This window comes from Microcaecilia unicolor, chromosome 1 (assembly GCF_901765095.1).
Source record: "Microcaecilia unicolor chromosome 1, aMicUni1.1, whole genome shotgun sequence".
Classification (NCBI taxonomy): domain Eukaryota; kingdom Metazoa; phylum Chordata; class Amphibia; order Gymnophiona; family Siphonopidae; genus Microcaecilia; species Microcaecilia unicolor.
In genome coordinates, this window is record NC_044031.1 from 479093218 (window position 1) to 479117391 (window position 24174).

At 39.1% G+C, this 24174-nt stretch overlaps 1 protein-coding gene and 1 long non-coding RNA gene across 3 annotated transcripts in view; one reads left to right on the forward strand and one right to left on the reverse strand.

Moving 5' to 3' along the window:
- The window catches only part of DSG2 (desmoglein 2), a 106933-nt gene extending 86918 nt beyond the window's left edge, over positions 1 to 20015 (forward strand). For both annotated transcript variants that reach the window (XM_030213788.1, XM_030213796.1), the window contains 6 exons: positions 3590 to 3732; positions 6969 to 7196; positions 9729 to 9956; positions 11957 to 12081; positions 13564 to 13881; positions 18815 to 20015. In XM_030213788.1, coding sequence (XP_030069648.1) covers positions 3590 to 3732; positions 6969 to 7196; positions 9729 to 9956; positions 11957 to 12081; positions 13564 to 13881; positions 18815 to 19897 — 2125 coding nt within the window. In that variant the 3' untranslated portion in view covers positions 19898 to 20015. The remainder of the gene's footprint in view (positions 1 to 3589; positions 3733 to 6968; positions 7197 to 9728; positions 9957 to 11956; positions 12082 to 13563; positions 13882 to 18814) is intronic.
- Positions 20016 to 21756: 1741 nt separating this feature from the next.
- LOC115477164 lies at positions 21757 to 23570 on the reverse strand. Its single transcript, XR_003943289.1, has 2 exons — positions 21958 to 23570; positions 21757 to 21911 (listed from the first exon to the last, which is right to left on the reverse strand). It is a non-coding gene; the product is annotated as an uncharacterized LOC115477164 (long non-coding RNA).
- Positions 23571 to 24174: the final 604 nt, after the last annotated feature.

A 24174-nucleotide genomic window follows, 5' to 3' on the forward strand; every position in this document is an offset into this window, starting at 1 on the left:
AGCATCAACAGTGCTGGTGGTCAGCATTCTACACAGTGATGTTTGGAAGGGGGCCAGTGCTCCAGTTCCTCGAGTGGTATGTCACCTACGGCATTTTGTCTAGATATGGACCTAGATAACCTTAGACCAGTGGATCCTCAAAATAGTCTGGGATGGGTAGGTCCTTGAATTTGTATGTCCTTTGTAAAATACCTTCATGGTACCCCCCCCCCCCCCCCCCCATTGCAAGTCCCTAGTTAAAGTGCCAGCAGTAGAGTCAACAGGCAGTCTTCAGGTGGTGGTTCTGGTCCTGCACGGAGAGTTTTAGTTGGGGAAGTATTCCATCTATTGTGCCAAAAAAGGAAGGAAGTTTCCATCCCATCATGGATCTCTGCAGGTCAGCAGCCTCGAGATTCCCAAGGTTTCTGTTGAGAACATCAGATCCAGGATTATAGCCTTCCAGAGTACAGAATTCATCATATTCCTGGATCTGGCAGAAGCTTATCTACATATTCCCATTCACGGGGAGCATCAGAGGTATCTGTGGTTTGCAATCCTAGGCTGTTACTATCAGTTTTGTGCCCTTCCATTTGGTTTGACACTAGCTCCCAGGATGTTTTCGAAGGTGGTAGTAGCAGCAACCTTAAGGTGAGAGAGAGTATTTGTTCATCCTTACCTGAGCAGAGCTAAATCCTACCAGGAGAGTGTAAAAGCAGCCACTCGGGTGGTAGAATATCTGAAGGAGCTCAGTTGGGTAGTCAACTCAAGAGCAAGCTGAAGCCATCCCAGATGCTAGAGAACTTGAGGTTGTGGTTTGACATACAGTAAGGGAAGGTGTTCTTGATGAAAGAGAGATCAAAGGTCTACTTTACCAATTAATGCCAATGGCCTGATATTATCTGCAGGTGGTCAACTGCATGGCATCTACCTTGGAGCTGGTGTCATGGGCTTGGGCTCAAATGAGGCCATTGCAGAGAGCTTTGCTTTTCCTGTGGTCCCCACAGAGTCAACAGCAGCAGAAGGTTCTTTCGATGTGAGGTAAGGCATGAAACAGCCTCCATTGGTGTCTCCAGTCATAAAATCTGAACAAGGGAATGGATCTGGAGACTCCAGAGTGGTGCCTGGGGACAACGGATGCAAGCATAGAAGGCTGGGGCAGTCACTGTCAAGGAAGCTTGGTGCAGAGGAGCAGAGTGGCCAATAAAACTGTCTGGAGGCCCAGGCGATGAGGTTGGTGCTCCAGGCTTTTCATTTGCAGGTACGGAACAGGGAGGTATGCCTCCTGTGACAATACTATAATTAACCAGAGTGGCACAACAAGTTGAGGAGCAGCCTTGGCGATCAGATGGCTGATGAGATGGGTGAAGCCATTCTATTACAACTGATGGCAAGTCACAGGACTGGAGAATATTCAGGTGGATTTCTTGAGCAGAAGTATCTAGGATCCAGGGAATGGAGTCCAGTAGAAGTCTTTTATCCCAGTCTTCGAAGCAGTTGTCTAGAGAAGAGGTACTGGAGATGGATGATATTGGCACAAAATGCCAATGTTCCCAAGTTCTTCAATCAATGGGGCATGATCAGTAGACTCAAGGCATAGATGCACTGTTTTAGCCTTGGCCCTGGGGGGGGGGGGGGGGGGGGGGGGGAATTGTGCATGTTTTTCCCTTGGACCTGCTGAGGTAAGGTTCATTTTGAATGTCAGAGGTGTCTCAATTCTCACACCCTGGCTCATAAGTGGTCAAGGTGCAGAGGAGAAGTTATTTTTCTGGTCATATAAACCCTTCTACATTCAAGGAAGTCCTCAGCCTCCTTGGTGTATGTGAGGGCATGGAGAATCTTTGAACAGTGATGTTAAAGGATTGTCAGGTGGGGCCACTCAGGTCTTCAATTTTGTAGATCTCTGTTTTCTTTAGGATGGAGTGGAGAAGGGATAAGCGTCTTGGATTCAGGTGGCAGCGATTTCCTGCTTCAGAGGTTTGATCGGGGTAGGTCCTTGGCATTTCATACAAATGTAGTAAGAGTTTTGAGTGAGGTTAAACTGTTGTGGGCTCCCCCACAAAGGCATCAAATTGTTCTGTGGGATCTGAATCCTATGTCATCCTTGGTGTGAGTGCTGTTAGGGCCAATCCAGGACACTATGTGAAGGACCTTTGATGACAATTTGCTCAGTGAGAATTTAGAACTCTTAGCTCTCTTATAGGAAGACTTTCATGCAGTTTTCAAAAGTGAAAGTTGTGCTCCAGCCAGCCTCATCCTTTCTGTCATAGGCGGTTTCATCATTTCATCTCAACCAGGTCACTTCTCTCCCTGTATTTTGGGAGAGATTGCAGGGGAAAGGGCTTGGAGCAGCTGTATAAGCTTGACATAAGGAGAGCTCTGCACTGCTGTGTGAAATGTGCTAAAGAGTTTCAACAGATGGGACAGGCTTCTTCCCTTGTTTGGGGGTCATAGGAGGGAAGAATCTGCGTTGAAGGTGACTTTTTGGCATGTTTGATAAAAGGAGCAATTGAATAGGCATATCTGCTCAGTGGCAGACTGGTACACCAGTGTTGAAAGCGCATTCCACTTATGCTCTTCATAGGTGGAGCACAGCCTCGTTCTACTGCATGAGATCTGTAAAGCAGCTACTTGGCCATCGTCCTATTCCTTTGTGCAACACTACAGTCTTGATGTGCATGCATCCTGGGATGCAGCCTTTATGGCTCAGGTCTTAAGGTATGGGCTCTCTGTTTCCCACCCAGAAGTGTACTGTTTTGGTATTGCCCACACGTCTGGACTGATATAGAAGGATGGTAAGGAAGGAGAAATGAGGTCTTACCATTTAATTTGCTTTGCTTTAGCCCCTCCAGACCAGTCCAGAACCCTCCCTGTTTTATTTGGAAGAGTGTTGTAGGTGAGTGAGAGAGGAGTACACACGTATAGTTACGCCATCCACATCTCTGGAATGCAGTTGCATTGTCTGATTTGTAATCTGTTTTTTTTTTTTTTAATTCAGAAAGTTTTTCACATTTTGGGGGAAAGTGGTTTTGCTCCTATTTGCTTTGTAATTGAAATCCTGAGTAGTGGGGAATTGAACAGGATACTTAAAGATGATGTTACTAGTTCTCAGTCTCCATCCCCTGGTAGAAGGAGGCAAACTCACATGTCTAGACTGGTCTGGAGGAGCCAAAGGAAAGAGAATTAGCAGGTAAAATCTGATTTCTCCCTTTTCTTGCATAATGTATAATACATTTGGAGAATGAGTTTTTTAACTTTATCGTTCTCTTTGATCTCATTTAACAGCAGATGGTCTGTATGCATTTGTCTATGCTTGAGAATACATACAATTCTCTTCTGCATCTGGTGATATTTGATTTGCTTGGGGTTTTGTAATATGTATATCTTCAGTCAGAAATGGAGTGAGAGTGTGCCCACTATGAGCCATAGGAGGCAAGTGCAAAGCCTAAGTCTGTTTAGTAGCAATTTTGTTTTAACCTTTCTGAGCAATTGATGCGATTTTAAAAAATAAAGCTGCCTCTCTTCCCCCCCCCCCCCCCACACACACACACACATGCAAATGGACCAGATTATTTGATTTTGATGTCACAATTGTGTTTCCCTTTTACAACAGATATGCAAAAGAGTATGATGCAGATAACTGGTTCACAATTGATATTAATACTGCTGAAATAAGACTTTCAAAAATACCTGATCGGGAGTCATCATATGTAGTCAACGGCACCTACATTGCAAAAATTCTGGCTATTAGTGAAGGTATTGAAAGCATTTTCATTCTGTCTGGTCATTCTTGTTTTCATAGCAATCACTACAAAATCGACAGACTATAGAAGTTGATTCACAAACTTGATGCACATATACCAATATCAGTTTCAAAAGACAGGCTTGCATATACAATGATGATGAATGAGTTTTTGTGGGGATCAGACAGTTAATTCTTTACCGTACAGCATCACCCAATATCGTCACTGGCCCTTATCAATTATTTTTTAGCACAACTTCGTATTGAAAATAATCAATCTTCCTTTTTTTCAAAACTCAGAGTACAATATTACTTAACTTTGTAGTGTTAATTACAGAGGGTCTCTTCAGTCCGACGTGAGTCATGTTTCTAAGTTGTAACGAAGAAATCTTTCACAGAGAGAGAATTTTTCTTATCAGTTTTAATGCCTAGCTGGGTTCCCAAACCTAGTCCTGGAGGCACCTCAGCCACTCAGGTGTTCAGGATATCTACAATGAATATTCATGAGAGAGATTTGCATATAGTGGAAGCAGTGCATGCAAATATGTCATGAATATTCATTGTGGATATCCTGAAAACCTGAGTGGCTGGGGTGCCTCCAGGACCAGGTTTGGGAACTACTAGCCTAGCCATACATGCCGACCAAACCTTGCTGTCAAGATCGAGGTGGCGTGTTTTTTTTTCTCTGCCTTTAAAAAACCTCCCACCCTACTTCAATGACATCTATAATTCGCCAACGTAAATCTTCCCAATAATGTTGAAATTGATGCCAATGAACTACTTAATGGGGCTTGTAATGTTTCAGTGATAATCCTAGACTTGTGTTCATTGAGTCTGAATTTTATGGGACAATTACTTTGTCCTACAAAAACTAGTTTACATAGACATTCGATGATGTAAATAACATTGCTGCTGTTACAAGTAGTCACTTTTCTGGATGTGAGCTTGAATCCAGGACCTTCCAAATGGACCCACTGAGTGAGAGCACAACATTGGCATCTCCCTCATGCTTGATGTGACCCAGGGACATCCTGGTTTGAGTGTTTAAAATATCTTTGAGACTCCTTTCTTTACCCCTTTTATAAGCAATAACTAGAAATTCTTCTAACCCTGGGTAAGGTAGTAACAAATGCCAATGTGATCACAAAGATTGAACTACTAGATGTACTCAAGATGAAAAAGGGCAAAATGTTGTAGAAATTCTAGCTGGCTGTGGCCATTTCAACTAGAATTTGTAAACATTTTTGATAGCTTTAGCAACTTTTATTTTTGGCGCAAGGGTTTCTACGAACAAGTAAAAGGGGTGGCCATGGGTGCCACCCTAGCTCCATCAGTAGCTACTCTATATATGGCTAGATTTGAGCAGCAAGGTCTCTATAGTTGCACTGCATTTCAATCTGTCATATTATGGAGAAGATCTTTAGACAATATATTTTTTTTTTTTTGTCTGGAATGGAACTGAATTTTCATTAGGAAGTAAGTCATTTGAACAGTGGATTAAAACCGGGTTTGAAGTTCACTTTGAAATATAGTTCCACTGAAATTGACTTTCTGGATGTAAAGTGTATAAAATATTGTAATAGGTTACATACTACACTATATCAGAAACCAGGTGAGAGAAACAATTTATTATAGTTTTCCAATCATCATCCATTAAATTGAAATACATTTTACCAGTTAGCTAGTATTTACGACTTAGAAGGATTAAGCAGGAGTGATTAACTTGCGTTTTCACTTTTTCATGTTGAGCACATCTAATAGTTCAGACTTTGCGATCACATTGGCATTTGTTACAACTGTACCAAGGGTTTGAAGAATTTCCAGGTATTGCTTATAAAAGGGGTAAAGTAATAGAATTACTGGCATCTCAAAAATATTTTAAACATTCAAACCAGGATGTCTCTGGTTCTCATCAAGCTTGTGAGATGCCAATGGTGTGCTCTCACACTCAGTGGGTCTTGGGAGGTCCCAAATACAGGATTCAAGCTCACATCCCGAAAAGTGAGTACTTGTAAGGCAACAATGTTTTGTCTATGCTATTCTTAGAAGTGAAAAAAAATGAAACTGAAGTTAGAAAGAAAAGTATCTTTATTACTCACCATGACAGGAGACGGAATCAGCAGTACATACTAGTTATCTAACAAAATCTAACATCAGTAGCTTTGGTAACTGTGAAAGAATCAGTCTTGTCTCAGAGAAACAGGAAGAAAGATAGACTTTTATCCCTCACCAATGACAGGAAATATCACTGGCTCTAAGTTTGCAGAAAAGCCACAAGGCTAAGAGAAGGAAAAGAAATATAAGAAATAAACAAAAGAATGAAGGAGTCTCAGCTGCAAAGATTTAATTCTCACCTATATAAAAGGGGGAGTATGTTTCCCGGGGAATATGCTGTGAGCAAGGATATGAAACTCTCCTGCTAGAGGAATATTCCGGGGTTTTCTCTGTGTCCTGTACCTTTTATACCAGTCCGAAAGGGCTTAATGCAGAATTAGAATGGTCCACTTTAATTTGATCTCATTTTCCTGATTGGTGGGTTTCATGATCAGCTGTTCTTTAAAGGCAGAGAAATAACATGCCGCCACTATCTTGATGACAGTAACGTTTAGTCAGCATGTATGGTTAGGCATTAAAACTGGTAAGAAAAATTCCAAGTTACTGCTTAGATTCTAATTGGATGTATCTTTTTTTTTTTTTTTTTTTACATTGGGAGGTTGTTTCTTGATACAGCTATTTGTCAGCGAAGCATGATTCCTGTCAGACTAAAGAGACCCTCTGTAGCCAACACTACAAAGTTAAGTAATATTGCACTCTTAAGTTTAGAAGATTGGTCGGGGGGGGATTATCATTAACCGTCTGATCTCCACACTGAGGTCCATAAAAATTCATTCATTCATTATTGTATATGCAAGCCTGTCTTTTTGAAATTGACTGATATGTTTTCATAACAAAGCATATAATTCCTCTATCTACTGCATAATGTTAGTATTGTTTGTAGGTGGTATAAAAATACATTACCCAGTAATACAGATTGTACACATACACAAGTTATAAGGAACCCTGTTCACTCTTACTCCATAAAGGTATGAGAGTCATGGAATTCTTTGTCTTTGGAAGTGTAGTCAAGGATTTTTCTTACTCCAAAATATTGAATTAATTTACAATTTAACGCTGAATCAGCTTTTGAATAAAACTTGAAATTTTTAATGGATTAGAATCTGACTGTTATAACTTCTCTGTCTTCCTTCAGCCCTGCCAGGTAAGACTGCAACAGGAACCATTGCAATTCACATTGAAGATATCAATGATAATTGTCCAACCATTGTGAACCCTATACAGACTGTGTGTCATGATGCTAAATACATCAGTGTTACTGCTAAGGATGAGGATGCCTTTCCAAATGGTGCTCCTTTCACGTTTACCATTGTTGATGAGCCAGTAGGAGCTGCAAAAAACTGGATAATTGGAAATCAGAATGGTAAGTAAGCATCTGTTACTCTCAGCCACTTCATCATACTACTTGACTATCGTTGAAATTCAAACTTAAGCCACTTTGAAATCGAGCTTGTTTCGGGATAATGTGGGATATAAATGTTACAAATAAAGTTTTTGTTCAAATACATAACACCATTTGGTTTCATGTAAACACATTGAAATGTGGGCATCTTTCTTTTTTTTCTTCTCAGCTATTCATCATTGGAATGCGCTTCCTTCAGAGTTATGTTCAATGAGTAGCTATTTAGTATTTCAAAAAGCTCTGAAGACTTGTTTTCTAGGATTTGGGGGGTTTGTGATTTTTTTTTTTTTTTTTTAATTATCTGTATTTTATAGTTTTTTTTCTGTTCCTCATTGATATCAGTTTTCTTAATTAAATGTTATAACTCACCTTGAATCTTGAGTGAGAGAGTTGGCGAGTAATTAGTCTTTGATAGCATAGCATCTTCCTTAAGTATTAGAATATGGAAATTTAAAAGTTGTTATAGAAATATTCTTCTTTTGTACATACTAATTGTCATTTAGAGGGGACATTGGCTACTCACCTCCCCGGCTATTAAAGACTTACAAACACCAAGGAAACGGTCTACAACAGTGTGCTAGAAACCTTACATCTACTGACATTTTTGTTTGCGTCTAAGATTCTTTATTTAATATGAGGATGCCCCAGAGCACACAATGGGTCCAATGCACAAAAGTCCCCAGAAAGAACCACTCGCTATTTCCACCCCGGTAAATATTACCGAGATGGAAATTGCAGGCAATTCTCCAAAGTAATGACATGCAAATGAGCTGCTTGGACTTTTAGCATGCATCTTGGATAAGGAAAGCACCAGGGCATGCACATAGCAGTCAATCGCTAAGCATGGCTGCTATGCGTGTACCCAGAACAGTTTCACTATACACGGCTTTGTTATACACATACAAGCTGTATGTATGGAAACCATGGGGAGAGGAATGTTTACAGGAACGGCCAACTTTCATACAGCATTAGCCAAAGAACCAGAAAGCACAGTAACAAAGAGCCTCGCATTTTCAAGAGGGGGGGAGTTTTTCAATGGGAATCCTTCCTCCCCCTCTCTTTCTATGTATTGGGAAGGGGCGGACCATCAGTAGCAACAATTTGCGTCCTTTCTGACAAAAATGAAAATTCAGGTAAGGGGGAGGGTTGGCAAAAAAGACCCCAGAAAAGAGGAGGGGGCATGGGGAAGGGGGTAAGGCCACAGGAAGCAGAAAGGAAATTGGGAGATTCAATACATTTTTTTAAAAGGAGTAAAGTTGCTGAGGAGAAAAAAACTAAGCTACTTAAGGATTCAAGCCATTATTGCTGAAAATGCAAATTTGTTTCCCAAATCTCTTTTAGTGGCATTTGGCGGAATTTAGCACACTAGTATATAATGCAAGCCATTGTATTTATAGAGATTGCAAACCTCATGAAAGGGGGCAGAGAGAGAGATTACCCAGTAATCAAGGAACCCTCATGATATCTCACACACCAGCCCTCTGCTCACTGCTGCAGGAAAGGGGGGAGAGGCCTGCTCCCTACTCCCATGAGGTGGAAGGGATTGCCCGCTGTACAGAACCAGAGAGGCATCTCCTCACACAACTACAGGTCAACCACAGCATACACCCCCTCCCCCCGGACCTCTTCACTGTGTCGCCTAGCCAAGAGGAGAATCCATCAATCTGACCACCTGACATCTATGCAGTGCAGTCCACAAAAGCAGAACACACATCTTAAAAGGCTTTTATTCTTGCACGGAATGCATATTTAAATATTAATCAGATCATTTAAATACACTACCATATGATTCCCATTGTCCACTGCCACAAACAGTAAAAGAACTGCAGAGCCCCTTTATATATTGCCCGCTCAATACTGTGCTTGCTGAACCAGTCAAAAAAGCACATTGCTGGCCCGGTAAGTTTTGTGCATTGGGCCCAAAGTGTTTAGCCACGATAGTTTTAAGTTGATACCCAAAAATTGGAGCTTGATAGTAGCAGTGATAAACACCAGAGTTTCAGTATTTTTTGTTCCCGTGGTGTCTCAAATATTTCCTCAGCTTAACTTGCCTCTAGTCGTTCCACCAAGACCTAGAGAGAGAGGCCTTTGTTCTTCTGTGCTTGTTTCCCATTAACGTGGGATTCATGGTCTTAGCAAAACGCCACCTTTCTACCCATTTCAAGTGTGGTCCTTCTGTGACAAGACACTCAAAAACATCCCCAATATCCTGATGAAATTGTATTGATTTAACGGTTTGTTTTTCCAAGCCTTTTCTCCTCCATATCAATTTTCAATACTTCATTTTTGGTCATTATTTTTTTAATGTTCTCTGTGGATCATGGTCTCTCTCTTTTTTTTTTTTTGGTAGGAAAATGGGTGATATGATGCTCCTAAAATGAGTTGCATCCTTCATTGCATAGTAAACTATTTCTCACCCTAAAATTGCTAATCTTCTTTCATTGAACATAATTTCATTGAACATAATGTATTTTTTTTTCTCAATCCCCAAAGGCACAAGCATAGAAATGGTACCACAGAATGTTTGGTATAACAATCATGACGTTCAGATTCTAGTAGAAGATATGCAAGGATTCAGCTGCCCTGATAAGCAGATTCTCAAGTTGACGGTTTGCACGTGTTCTGCTGGTGGTGGTTGCATGGAAAAATTAAGGAACAACAGTGCCAGTTTAGGGGCTGGAGCTATTGGACTAATGATTCTGGCATTTCTGTTGCTACTGTGTAAGTAAAATTACCTAAAACTATTTTGAAGTATCCTTTTATAATATGAGCAAGCTTTTCACCAGCATCCTCCTCACAAAAATCACCACTCACCATTATTGGGTTAACAAGGACTGTAGTTTTATTAGCATAAAAACCTGAATTGAGTATGAGCAATGTATGAATGTTGACCTACCCTCTTCCCCTTCTTTTATTGGCCAACACCATCAACACCTCCCATCAACTGAATTAGGAGTAAAAGGTTGGGATCCATAACAGATGAATGTACAAACCAGGGGATCCAGATGTAACACACCAAAAACAGAGCTAAAATTCCAAATCTTTTTTAGCATCAAACATACATAACATCCAACATTTGCCATGTTTTTAACAATCTTCAGGGCTGTAACATGTCCTAAAGGATACAGTGCTTGATAAAATTATGGACTACTCTTCCAGTATGAGTTTTGACAAGTTAATCATTTCACACCATTCATAGAATATAAATTGGTACCGTTCTTCCAATATGATGGGAAAAAAAGTGCCAACTCACCTTTTAATAGAGTTACAGGTACACATGGGTATCTGCAGTTCTACTAATAGGCTAGTGGGGGGGGGGGATTCTAGAATATTAGAAGAATGTCATCAGCTATATTCAGTGAATGGTGTGAAATGATTAACCTCCCAGCAACTAGCCATGTTTAGCCCACCTATTCTTCAGCTCCCTTCTGGTGGAGCACTACTGCTCAAAAAGTCCTCCTGTGCCCCACATCCCAGCATGAGAGGTTACCATAACTTAAGACAGTAACCACAGTGCCCAACCACCAGAATCTGGCATGCCCTTCTACCCACTCTAGGCATACCTTGGTGCACTGAAATTAACTTCGTCAAATAGATCACCAGTTCAGAACAATTAATGCAACAAAAGGCTTGCAATGTTTTTCTAGCTGCGACAAATTCTTGCTCATAAGGGTGGGAGGGTAGGAGAATGTCAAGCAGGGATGGATAGGAAAAAAGGTGCAAAACCTTGGGACTCCCCATTTTATAGCTACTCCATTCTTGCAGCCTACCCTGCAGTGCCCCACAGTTGTCAACCCGGCGGTACTTCCCGCTCCTAGCGAGCCGTCATTTCCGGTGCTACAAAAATGTATTTATTTTTGTAGTGCCGGAGTGTACCCAGCGGTAATCGGGCAGTTCCATGCGCTGCCCATTTAACGCGAGAGCCGCGCCCCCCCCCCCCCCCCCCCCCAAATTGCCACGCAGCAAGTGCTTTACTTGCCGCCCGGCCATTTCCTGTAGGAAAGTGAGGCTTTGCTTTTACCAGCTGCGGTAATAGGGTCCTCGGTGCAGGTGTAAAACACACACTGATGCCAGCACCGGCCCCCTTTTGCTACAGCTTAGTAAAAGGGGCCCTAAATTTTAAAAGATCTGTAAATAACATCTAGGTTTCATCATTCGTACCTGTGCGTTAGTGATAGAAATCTCCATGATGCTTGGTTGAATGCAGTTGTTTCATGACAATTTCTTAGGTTACCTTGCTTTTGAGTCTGAATGATGCATGTTTATCTTGATTAATACTTAAAAAAAAGTTTTATTAAGTGAGTAAACATTCTACATTTATTCTGATTTCATTTTTACATAGTCCTTAACATGACTTAAGCTGGTAGTGTGCCAGTACTGGCTTTCAGCTATACTACAGAATGAAAGATTTCTGAGAGGGGTTATGAGCATGTAAATGAAGAGGTAACTGGACACCCGGGTGGGGGCAGGGAGGGAGAGCTCTGAAGAGGATGTAGAGAGAGGGAAGGGGGGACTTAAGGGGCCTAGGTTTATTGATGTTTTGGATGATGGAGGGAAGGGGTGAATATTTGGAGTTGGAAATTATTTGCAAAATGTGGTTTGTATTTGTTCAGATTGTTTCTAAAAACATACTGGTAAATTTTTAAAAAAAATGAATTCAATGCAGAATGTTGTCATAACATTTCTCCCCCCCCACCCCCCCCCCCTCAATTTCCTGACAGTGGTACCCCTTCTTTTGCTGTTGTGCTACTGTGGCAGTAGTGGTAAAGGCATTGCAGCAATACCTGATAGTGCTATGGAAACGCTGCGAAACTGGAATAATGAAGGAGCACAGCCAGAAGACATGGCAAGTATAATAACATAATATTTTTCTTGTTTGGGTGTAGGGGTGGGGCAGAGAGGAATGTCCTATGAAATGCCATTGAGAACTTCACAAAAAAAAGGTCAGTTTGTTTATTAATTAGGATTTATTAACCCTACAAGGACAATTACGGTTTCATTTTCTTGACACCATTGTAAAAAAAATAATCTCTGCACAATTATTTGCATATTAAGCAACTTTAATGTGGAATGAATTGGTTACTATGGGAACTCTATTTAATTACATTATATTTTGTAGAAAATTTAAAACTTTTTGAAATGAAACTTGCAAGAACTTCATGGTTGTTGTTTTTTTTTTTCTGGAAATGTACTATACTATTTGGAATCTATATCCTAGAAATTGCTAGTTGTCTCTCTTGTGATCTACATTGGCCAAAATGATAACTTGCAGAATATAAGCTCTTTATTCCTAGTAGTAATAGTATTAATTATTATTATTATTGTTATCCACCTATTTATGAAGTGATTCACCCAAGATGGTGTACAAAGGTTTCAGAATAGTTTAATCATTCTTTGTGACTAGAAAAGAAGATTCTGGTATACCAAGTGGCTGATCAATGTGAAGGTTTCATATTAAATCTTGACTTTTGTAGAAATGCACTGTTTAAAGAATTCTCACTCATAGCATTTTCTAATGCTGATGGGTAATCCTTCATTACTATTATTTAGTGAACTGGAAGCCACATTGGTTTTGGTATTTTCAATAATCCAGCTATATTGCTATTGCAAGTGCGAAAAGGTTGTTAGCAGTAGGGATAACAAGTTTAGTTCAAATTATGAATGGTAGGAGCTTTTCTTTTATAAGATAATATTTGTGTGCAATGTCATATCATGGAAAGCAAGAGGCCACTGGGTTGAAGCCAACAATACTTCCAAAACAAACAAACCGTCCTGTTCGATTTGATGGCTAACAGTTCTGCACAAAGGGTACCAATGGAATTTAGCATCACAGTCTAGTTACATCTGCATCTGCTACTTTGTGCAAAACCTAATTCTGGTAAGGATTTTATATTGTATCGTGAGTACTTTAATGATTGGGGCTGGATTCCCATGCATTTCTACACATTATAGAGGTAACATAATAAAGTGTTTTAATGCCTAAAATGCAAAGTTCAGAAGTATACTCCTGGAGTACTGCAGCACAAAATTTGGTGCACAGATCACTGAGTGCCTACTTTTGTGTCTCTGAAAAATAGTCATTCTTAGGTCATAATTTGCATATATTTTGCATTTCATCAAATCTGTATGTACAAATAAATATAGACGCCCAACTTTGTGTATCCTTTGAGTGTGCTTGGGCTTATTTTTATAAGGGTGAAAAATGTGATTGTTTTCCCTGTAAAATAGGAGAATTGTAAGTGCCTAATTCCTCTCTAGGACCTAGTTGCCCTGTTATAAAATTCTTTCAATATGTTTCAGGTTTTCTCATTTTGTTTGTTTGTTATAGACCGGTTTTCTTCCTCTGGTATCAAGTGACTATGCTGATCGAGTTGGAACAGGAATGAAAGAGGCTGGTAGATTTGCTGGAAATGGCATAGAAGCTGATAGCGGAGGAATGTACGGTACCAGTCATGTGATTGAAAAATGGGATGAGCACAGAAATCTGCTTTCTGGGACAGGGTATGGTGGTGGTGGTGCTGCTGCTGAAGGTGCTACAGCCATTGTTGGTGTAGCTGGAAGAACTGTGAAGACAGGAAGTGCTGCTGGAGCCACAGGAGCTGGCGGTGCACTTAATGAAGAATTCCTAAAAGACTACTTTTGTGATGTAAGTAGTTAATATAGAAAATTCTTTTAATCAAGACAGATGTATTTTAGTCTATCATTTTTCCTTTGCATCACTATTCTTCATTTATTTTCTGTCCCTTATTTATTTATTTTTTTAAACGAAACTATTCTCATACATTGCCTACAATTCCTTTTTAGTTGCTAGTCAAATAGGGGACAATTTTCAAATCTAGCTGACTGTCTTTGAAAGTCTAGCTGTCTAGATCTGCCCTGTTTAAGTGGTGAGATTTGTTTTAGCTGCTGAAAAAGTAGGGTTTGAGCAGAGGACAAGTTAGGTACCTCGTCCTAATGATCAGCCCTAGTTGCCTAACATTGGCATATAAATACAGGTACTACAGTAGCAGACCTAATCTAGGCAGCCTAGTGTTTGGCCAACCAAATTTAATGGAATTGTCCACTGTAAAGTTCTGCTACCCTTGTTTGGGTGGAAATTTTTCACCTGCATGACAAAAATTTAGATGCCAGGTGGGACACTAAAAAACTGATACCATCCATCTACTTTATAAAAACCCTTGCCCTCAAGACTTTTCCTCATAGGCATCTAATTGATGGAAAACAAGTATTGGTGTCACCTCACCATCAGATTCTGGACTTGTTTTGTGTCCAACTAAATGAAATATGTGAGAAAAGTGACAGTGAGGTAGAAAAGCCCCTCTGGATAAGGACTTTGAGTATAAGAGCCTCAGTATATTTAATGATTTAGCTAACACTTCATTTAGAAATTAACCCCCGAATTCTATAAAAAGCACGAAAAATTGCACGCACACAAGTTAATTGAATAACGAGCCAGACAGTGCAGATAATTGAGATCTTAAAAAGCAATTATTGGCGCTACATGGATTTAATTAAAATTTACGTGTAATTTTACGCAGCCAGATCTGTGCATAAATCCAAAAAGAGGGTGCAGCCATGGGTGAATCGGGGGCATTCTCACAATTTATTCACTGTTATAGAAGAAAGTAGATCTGTGCCTAATTTAGGCGTGAAGATTTACTCCAGGGTTTCATTGGTGTAAATGGTCTTGCCCAAAGGTAGTCGTGGTTCCCAGCATTAAGTGCTATTTTATAAACAGTGCCTAACTTTAAGCTTAGTGCAATTTTTTTGGCACCAATTTTTTTAGGCGCTGTTTATAGAGTTCACTCCTAAAGGGCATATGTATTAAGCCTCATATGTTTTTGCATTTAGTAAACGTGGTATAAATCTCGATGCCTAAATTAGGTGCAGAGTAGGTGTATTCTATAACACGCATAGATTTTAGAAATGCCCACGACCTGCTCATTCCACACATAACCACGCCCACTTTTTAAGTATGCAACTGATATTTATGGGCACCTAGTTGCAGAATACCCTTAGCAAGTAGTGCACGTAAATGCTAATTAATGCCAATTAGTGCTGTTAATTGGTTAATATCCACTGATTAGTTTAAGTAAGTTATTCGAATTGTTATAGAATTCCATGCGGAAAGCTCATTTCGGTATATAGAATCCTAAAGGGGCTCATTTTCAAAGCACTTAAACACACAAAGTACAATAGTGGTACTATGTGTGTCTAACTGCTTTCAGAATGAGTTCCAAAGTACAAAACCGCTGTGGTAACCATCGGGAACATTTCCACTCCTCTTTGGAAAGGCATGGGTCAAGCAGTAGTGTTAACTGAACCAAACAGAGGCAGGTTCTAAACTGCTAGCAATAGAAACAAAAGTTAGCAGCAGGAAATGTCCAAAGTTAAAATTACAAGATTTATTAGTGGAAAACTCACCCATGTATTTTCTGCTAATAAATCTTGGAATTTTACTTTTGGATATTATCGTGGTACATAATGAACAATTTACACACACTCTAATCATTCCAGGTACTTTAACTGGAGTTTTCACGTCAGCCCCTTGAACTCTATAAAACGCGCTAAAAATTGGACCTGTGCCCAGTTTGTGTGTGCAGTTTAATTGAATAACGAGCTAATTAATGCAAATTGGATTGAGCAATTAGCAGTAATCAGAATTAAAATATACACGTGTAAATTTAGGCCCGAGTCAAAACAGAGCATGGAAATGGGAAGGTCATGAGCGGACCGGAGGCATTCCTCTCAATTATACACGTAATTATAGAATAAGGTGGAATCCGCAACTAAATTAGGTGCAAAAATTTGCACCATGTTTCTATTGGTGTAAGTGGCTGCACCTAAATCTAGTTGTGGTTCCTCGGTATAAACAGCACCCAACTTTAAACACGGTTTATAGAATAGCGCCGAGCCTTTTTTAGGCGCCATAATATAGAATTTAGTCCTAGATGTTTATTGCAGCACTTAACACTACACAGTAACGGCTATGGCACATATTTGTGTTTTAACGCCACAGAGATCAATGTGAGCTAAAACCCACATTTAACACTTAGGAGGGAAGTTACCAGCATGAGCTACTGTTAATCATCCCAGAGTTTTTGTTGGTGGCTTTAGTGTCGAGAGTGAAAAGGTTATTTAAGTCAAAAAAAATACCATCAGTTTTACTTCAATTTAATATTTGTGGTGCATTTGACACTATGGACCATGCTGTTTTGTTGAGCAAGTTAGCTGATCTTAGTTCCTGGGGCAGTTCTTGACTGGTTTCAGGGTTTTTTGAAAAATAGAAGACACAGAGGAAAATTGGTAATACTTTTTTAAGCCGCTGGTCACCTACTTGTGGAGTCCCACAGGGCTCGCCTTTATCCCCAGTTTTGTTTAATATTTCTATGAATTTACTGGGATTTTATATGAATTCTTCTTTATATTACATTTTCTCCTGTGTGGATGACATTTTTCTATTGGTGCCTATCTTTTCAGGATTTGAAGAGGGTTATAAACTGATACAGGACTTTATAAATAAAACACGAAATTGGGCATCTGAAAATTATGTAAAGCTTAATACAGATAAAACGAAATTACTTCTGTGAGACATTGTTGGCTATGCCAAAAACTATTAGTATAAATTTGGGAGAGAACCTAAAGTTTGAAACTTCAAGGGTATTAGGTGTAGTACTTGATAGTTGCATGCAGTACGTTCTTTCTTTTTTTCAGGACCATTTTGTGTGATAGTAAGGATGGTAATTCTCTCTCACAGATTGATTATTGCAGTGTTCTGTATGCTGGTATACATCAGCAGTTATTGAATAGATTACAGCTATTACATAACACTGCAGCCAGCTTAATATTTGGTTGTAAGAAATGTGATCATGGTTCACTTTGAGAGAATTTCATTGGTTGCCAGTGAAAGTCCAATTTCTCAGTCAGTTATTAACGTACCCTTCTAGTACAATGACAGTTCGCTCTACCTCCTTTTTAAGATTAGGTTTTCCTTCTGTCAGAGATGTGCAGTATAAAAGGATACATGCTAGTTTTTTTTTTATTATTTAGATTTTGCTCACACCTTTTTCAGTAGTAGCTCAAGGTGAGGGCTCATAATCTAAGTTTGTATCTGAGGCAATGGAGGGTTGTGACTTGCCCAAGATCACAAGGAGCAGCAGTGGGATTTGAACCGGCCACCTCTGGATTGCAAGACTGGTGCTCTAACCACTGGGCCACTCTTCCACTAATCACTCCTCCACTAATAGGGTCAGAGATAGTAAAACAAAATACAAAGAAAGTTATTAAAATACACTGCTAAATTAAAAACCACTATGTCATTCATTCCCACAATTATAACATGCCAATTCAAAAGATATGTTCACTGGTGGCCAGTGAATGTTTAACGCTACTATCCAGAGATTTTGCACCTTTATACTAGGGTGTACCAAATTAGCATATTTTACTATTCGGCCGAACATGAATAATGAAAAATATATGATAGTTCTTTGCTCATCAATCTTGTAAGATTTGGAATACTATTCCTGTCTTTATTTGAACAATTCCAAATTATTTAAAGTTTAAGAAGGCTTTGAAAGTCCTATTTGATAAATATTAAGAAAAAAGATATATCTTTCTTTAAGCTGCTTTGATTCCTCGCTTGATTTAAGCGGTATATAAGCAATCGAATGGAAATTTTATGCAATGAGACCCTGTGCTAAAATAAGCCAAATTTTAGTAAAATAACCCAACTTAACGGTAGCCCACATTGACAAAATCGTCCCTTAAGGTAGCTTAGCAAAAGGCCACAGGTTCCATTGCTCTGTTTTCTTTCATTTATAAAATAAGTCATGAATTTGGTTTGATTTGATTGACAGTAGCAATAAATCACCACCATTAGATTTGGGGTGGGGGATAAACCTTTTCTGTACAAGGTTTTTTTGTTTTGTTTTTTTAATAGGAAATGGAGGCCCCTTTACAAAAACTTAGCAGGCACTAACAGACATTAGCATACACTAAGTGCCACGTTGCTATAGGTAGAAAAAGTGACTTGCAGCATCTAGAGTGTGCTAATATCCGTTAGCACATGCTAAGCTTTAGTAAAATGATCCCTATAATAGCAGTGTCTTTCAGCTAAAAAAAGATCATTTGTTATTGAACAGCTGGCTAATGGGGGAACCCTGGTACTCTATTTTTTCAACCTGCCAAGAAAATTCTTCATTCTTTGTAGCCAGTTGTAGAAACACTTCGCAGAATACTTGTGTTTACTTGATTTATTATTGAGTGGAGGAGTGGCCTAGTGGTTAGGGTGGTGGACTTTGGTCCTGGGGAACTGAGTTTGATTCCCACTTCAGGCACAGGCAGCTCCTTGTGACTCTGGGCAAGTCACTTAACCCTCCATTGCCCCATGTAAGCCGCATTGAGCCTGCCATGAGTGGGAAAGCGCAGGGTACAAATGTAACAAAAAAAATGTGGTTTTTAGTAACATCAAGAATGATTTATTGCTTGTGGATGAGAGAAATTGCTCTAGAAATTTAAAAGCTGTGCAGTATTTAAGGAACTTGCAGTTAATCTGCTCTTTATCTCTGTGCTATTTCTAGAAAGCCTTATCTTATGCTGATGAAGATGAAGCTCAGCCTGCAAAAGACTGCCTCCTGGTTTATTGCCAAGAAGGGGTGGAGTCTCCCACTGGCTCCATTGGCTGCTGCAGCTTTGTCGATGATGATTTGGAGGAGGATCTGCTGGATAATCTAGGACCCAAATTTAAGACCCTCGCAGAAATCTGCTTAGGCAAGCATCTGATCACAGATACAGAAATAAGCCAGCAGAGTTCCCATGGACAGCATGTTGGCATTCCTAGTGCAGCAGGGAAGGTGGTATCTACATCAAGTGTGCATGCTGGTGACCAGCCGAGGTCTGTTAGTTCTGAAAACAAGTACTCTGTTTACGAGTCTAGCATCCATGCTCCTGAGCTTGTTAAAATACCAGAGATGGTGACTGAGCAAACTGTGTATACTGAGGAATCCTCCAGGTCAGGCATGCAGTCTGCTAGACCTATACCTGATCCACATGTTCATGGTAGCATGCTAGTGACAGAAAAATCCTATACTGGCCTGACCTTAAAACCCACCCCAGTTATTCTTGACCCTCTCCATCAGCAGAATGTTGTAGTTACTGAAAGGGTGCTTGCTCCTGCCTCTGGTTTTCAAGGCATAATGGACATTCCTGATTTATCAAAAGGCCAGAACGTTGTTGTGACAGAAAGGTTGATCAAAACTGATTCTGGTGTACCTGGCTTACTAGTCATGAACGAACGACCAGATTCACAATATTTTGTTGTGACTGAGAGGCTGCTTGCACCCACCTCTGGTCTACAGACCAATTTGAGCATACCTGATTTAACAGATGGACAGAACGTGGTGGTGACAGAAAGACTGTTTACACCCATTGATAGCCTCCCTGGAGGTATGAGAATACCTTCTGAGGTTTCAGGTACACACACTGTAGTAAAAGAGAGAAATATTATTTCTGGAGCTGGTGTACAGGGGCATATGCCAAACGCAGAACTTCTGATCAATCAGCCAAGCATTGTCATAAGGGAGCCTTCTGGCTCAAATCGCAATTTAAGTCAGTCGACAAGCAAAGTGACAAAGTACAATACTGTACAGTACACACATTCATAAAATATTCATACTTTTATAGAACTTAAAGGTATTTCACCTTCAAAATGCCAATCTTCTCTTTTTTTTTTTATTAAGGGAGAAAAACATTGTAATATATAGTAACATAGTAGATGATGGCAGATGAAAACATGTATGGTCCATCCAGTCTGCCCAGCAAGATAAACTCATCACATAAGGTATCATGTCATACTTTATATGTATACCTGATCTTGATTTGTCCTCGCCATTTTCAGGGCATAGACTATAGAAGTCTGCCTGGCACAGTCCTTGTTCTAAAACTTCAGAAGTTGTAATCGAAACCCCTGCACTCCAACCCATCTAAATCTATTCTGCCACGATCAGGGCACAGACCATAGAAGTCTGACCTTTACTGGCTTTGCTTCCCAATTACCGGTGTTGCCATCTAATCTCCGCTAAGCTTCTTTGGATCTGTTCCTTCTAAAATGTTTGTCCCATGCATTTTTGAATTCCATTACTATTTTCATCTCCACCACATCCCGTAGGAGGGCATTCCAGGTATCTACCACCCTCTCAGTGAAGAAATACTTTCCTGATATTATTCCTGAGGAATATTTTTTTCACTGAGAGGGTGGTAGATATCTGGAATGCCCTCCCGCTGGAAGTGGTGGAGATGAAAACGGTAATGGAATTCAAAAATGTGTGGGGTAAACGCAAAGGAATCCTGTTTGGAAGGAATGGATCCAAAGATACTTTAGTGGAGATTAGGTAGCAACACCAGTAACTGGGAAACAAAGCCAGTGCTGGGCTTCTATGGCCTGTGCCCTGAAAATGGCAAGGATAAATCAAGATCAGGTATACAAATGAAGTATCAAATCATACCTTATGTAATGAGTTTATCTTCTTGGGCAGACTGGATAGACTGTACAGGTCTTTATCTGCCATCATCTACATTGCTTTCATATATTTTAGGCATTTCTAAATAATAAAAAAGAGGACACCATCCTTAAATGTTGAACTATCTAAATCTGTTTGCAGTATCTAAAAAGCTGCTTGACTGGCTCTATAGGAATTTGGTCTTATGTTTTCCACAGGCAATGAGAGGCTCATTGCTGAAAGAAATGGAAACTGGATCTGCTGGTGGAGCAACCCATAATTTGAGAGCAGCCTGGAAATCCTGGGCTTTTGAAGCTGATGCACACTGCTAGTTCACAATACTAATGTTTCAATTTTGTTTTTATATTTGAGGAATGCAAATACCAGCAACTGCCTTGAAATACAGGAAGCAACCCCAATAAAGCTTTTTTTAAGCAAGATTTTGCTCTTAACCATTTGTATTCCCCATAACGAGCACCTGAATAAATGTGGTGTTGAAACTTTTTTTTTTAAGAAGTTGACTTCATAATGTTAAATTATAACAACAACGTAGTTACCAAAAATAATTGGAGCCTTTTGTATTTAGTCAGATGGTGTATGCTTGGCATTCACATTTTTTTTAGGTACTTAACTCTACTAAATGATCAGCATGGGTTCTCAGCCCAATCTTCAGTTTTCAGGATATCCACAATGAGTATACATAAGATAAATTTGCATGCTCTACTTCCATTATGTGCAGATCTATCTTACGCATATTCATTATGGGTATCCTGAAAACCTGACTTTTCTAGGTCTGTCCCAAGGATTGCGAACCGCTGCCCTAAAGAAATCTTATTGGGAGATTTGTTTTGGTTTTGGGTTTTTTTAATCTGGTTTTTGACAATTAAAATCATGCAACATCTTTATTTTTTGAGGAATTAGGTTCAAATAAATCTGCTTTTTATTTTCTTCTTCTATCACTCTTTCCTTTTTTCAACTGGAATTAAAGGAAAAACAGTTCAGGTCATAAACTGTGTGTCCATTAGAAAATGTTATGACTTAATGTATGCTGTTTGTACATGGTCACTGTTTCTATAAGCGATACTATTCTTGTGGATCATGAGACAAGAGCTGAACAGTCAAACTAGAGCAGTGATGTTGTACAATATATACCACATTTTATTTGTGTGTACTTTACAAACTTAAATAGACCTTTCCTTGCCATCTTTTTTTTTATTTTTTTTTACCTTAGGCTACTTTTGGAAATAAGAATCAAAAAAACAAATTGTACATGATACCTTTTGTCACTGGAAAAAAAAAACCCTGCAGGATAGCATGACTGTGCCAAAACATCACAGGACCCCATAGTTACCCACATTGGAAATATTTATTTTAATGAAGCATTCACATTCATGATTCTCTGTGTAATATACTTGATGCAGTTTGTTACCTACATGGTTGAAAAAAGCCAACACCAAGAACAAATCTTCAGAAATAAAATTACACACTGCAAAGAACAAAATGACACCTCAGTAGTGAATATTTTTCAAAGGAAGAGCGTTCTCCTAACAACCTCATAATTTTGAAGACCTTTCAGCAGTAGCAGTACACAAAAATGTAAAACATTTTGAGCTTGAGGTGATCACATAATTTGAAATGAATGCTTTGTCTTCTCACCAGCTTCCAGTTATTGGCCCTAAGTTTTAACTCTTCTTCTCCGCCCCCGCCCCCCCCCCCCCCCCCCCCCAAAAAAAAAAATCCTCATGTTTCCCTTTACTGTGCCCTCTTTTTTGGGTCTTTGCATAAAATTTACACATGTACATAACACATTTAATTGGTGCCAGTAATTGCTTGTTAAAAAGCAAATTATTGGCACTGATTGGCTCTAGTCAATTAAACTGTGCTTGCAAATTGAATTTTGGGCAGCTTTTGTAGAATTAAAGAGTGTGTGTGCCCACACCAACTAGAATTGATAACTACCTGCAAAATAGCTTCCACGTTAGTTCTCCACTTATGCCCCACCTAATCACTGCCCCTAACACCAAAGGGATCATTTTCAAAGCTCTTAGAGTTATAAAGTTCCATAGGTTACACCTCCAAATGCCCTTCACATATCGTTTAGCTCATGGTAACTGTCAAAATGACGCAAAACCTGTTACAGCATTTGTGCGGTAGCAGTTATCACACTCAAAACCACGTGTTGAGTGCCTAACGCACTACATTAAAAGGGCTCCTAAATTTTTTTAAATTGATGTGTTTGGGTTTTATAATTCTAGTATTTTTATTCTTTTTTTGTAATATATTTTTATTGAAATTTATGGACATCATAATATAAAAAAAAACACTGGAAAGATAGCAGACCTAACAGTATAATTAAGAGAGTGGTGCAAACTTGAAAATACTATTCAGACAGAAAATATTTAAACAGAAATGTTTGATCATGCCTATAGATTTAGATATAAATTTGGAAAGAATGGTTTACATGTGTGTTATACAATTTAAGTGTTGTGTATATGGTTCACATATTTTAACTTTTTTCTTTTATATGTTTGAATTTCATTTAATGTCTTCATGGTAACTTTACCCATTTTGTACATTTTTCTCCTACTGGACATTTTTTGCACTGGTTTTATACTTGGGCCACCTTTTTAGGGAGTGTTTTCTGTATTTTCATAGCACTTCGATAAAGAAACACCTGTTGAATAGTTTCATGTTTTACTATTTTAATAAAGACCTTAATTATGTAGATAAGCAAGACCAAGCTAATCTATAATTTTAACACAACCATTTGTAACTGAAATGTTTCATTTTGCTTCTAGACTGTTTTGAAGTTGTGAATTTAAGCTTTGATGCTGATTAATAAAAAAAAAAGTCAAATAAGATGGTCTACTGTAATTCTTCAAGATCATAGCTTAAGTATTCTTTATATCATCACCTCTCTCTGTATACATACTCCTTTTTCACAGTAATATTTTTGCTTTGGCCCAACCATTTTTATCTACATAAGTACACAATTATTGCCATACTGGGACAGACCAAAGGTCCATCAAGCCCAGCATCCTGTTTCCAACAGTGGCGAATCCAGGTCACAAATATCTGGCAAGATCCTGAAAAAGTTAAATACATTTTATGCTGATTATCCCAGAAATAACAGTGGATTTTCCCCAAGTCAATTTAATAATGGTCTATGGACTTTTCCTTTAGGAAGCTGTCCAAGCCTTTTTTTAAACCCCGCTAAGCTAACTGCCTTTCCCACATTCTCTGGCAACAAATTCCAGAGTTTAATTACACGTTAAGTGAAGAAAACTTTTCTCTGATTCGTATTAAATTTACTACTTTGTAATTTCATTGCATGCCCCCTAGTCCTAGTATTTTTGGAAAGAGTAAACAACTGATTCACGTCTACCCGTTCCACTCCACTCATCATTTTATAGACCTCTATCATATCTCCCCTCAATCGACTT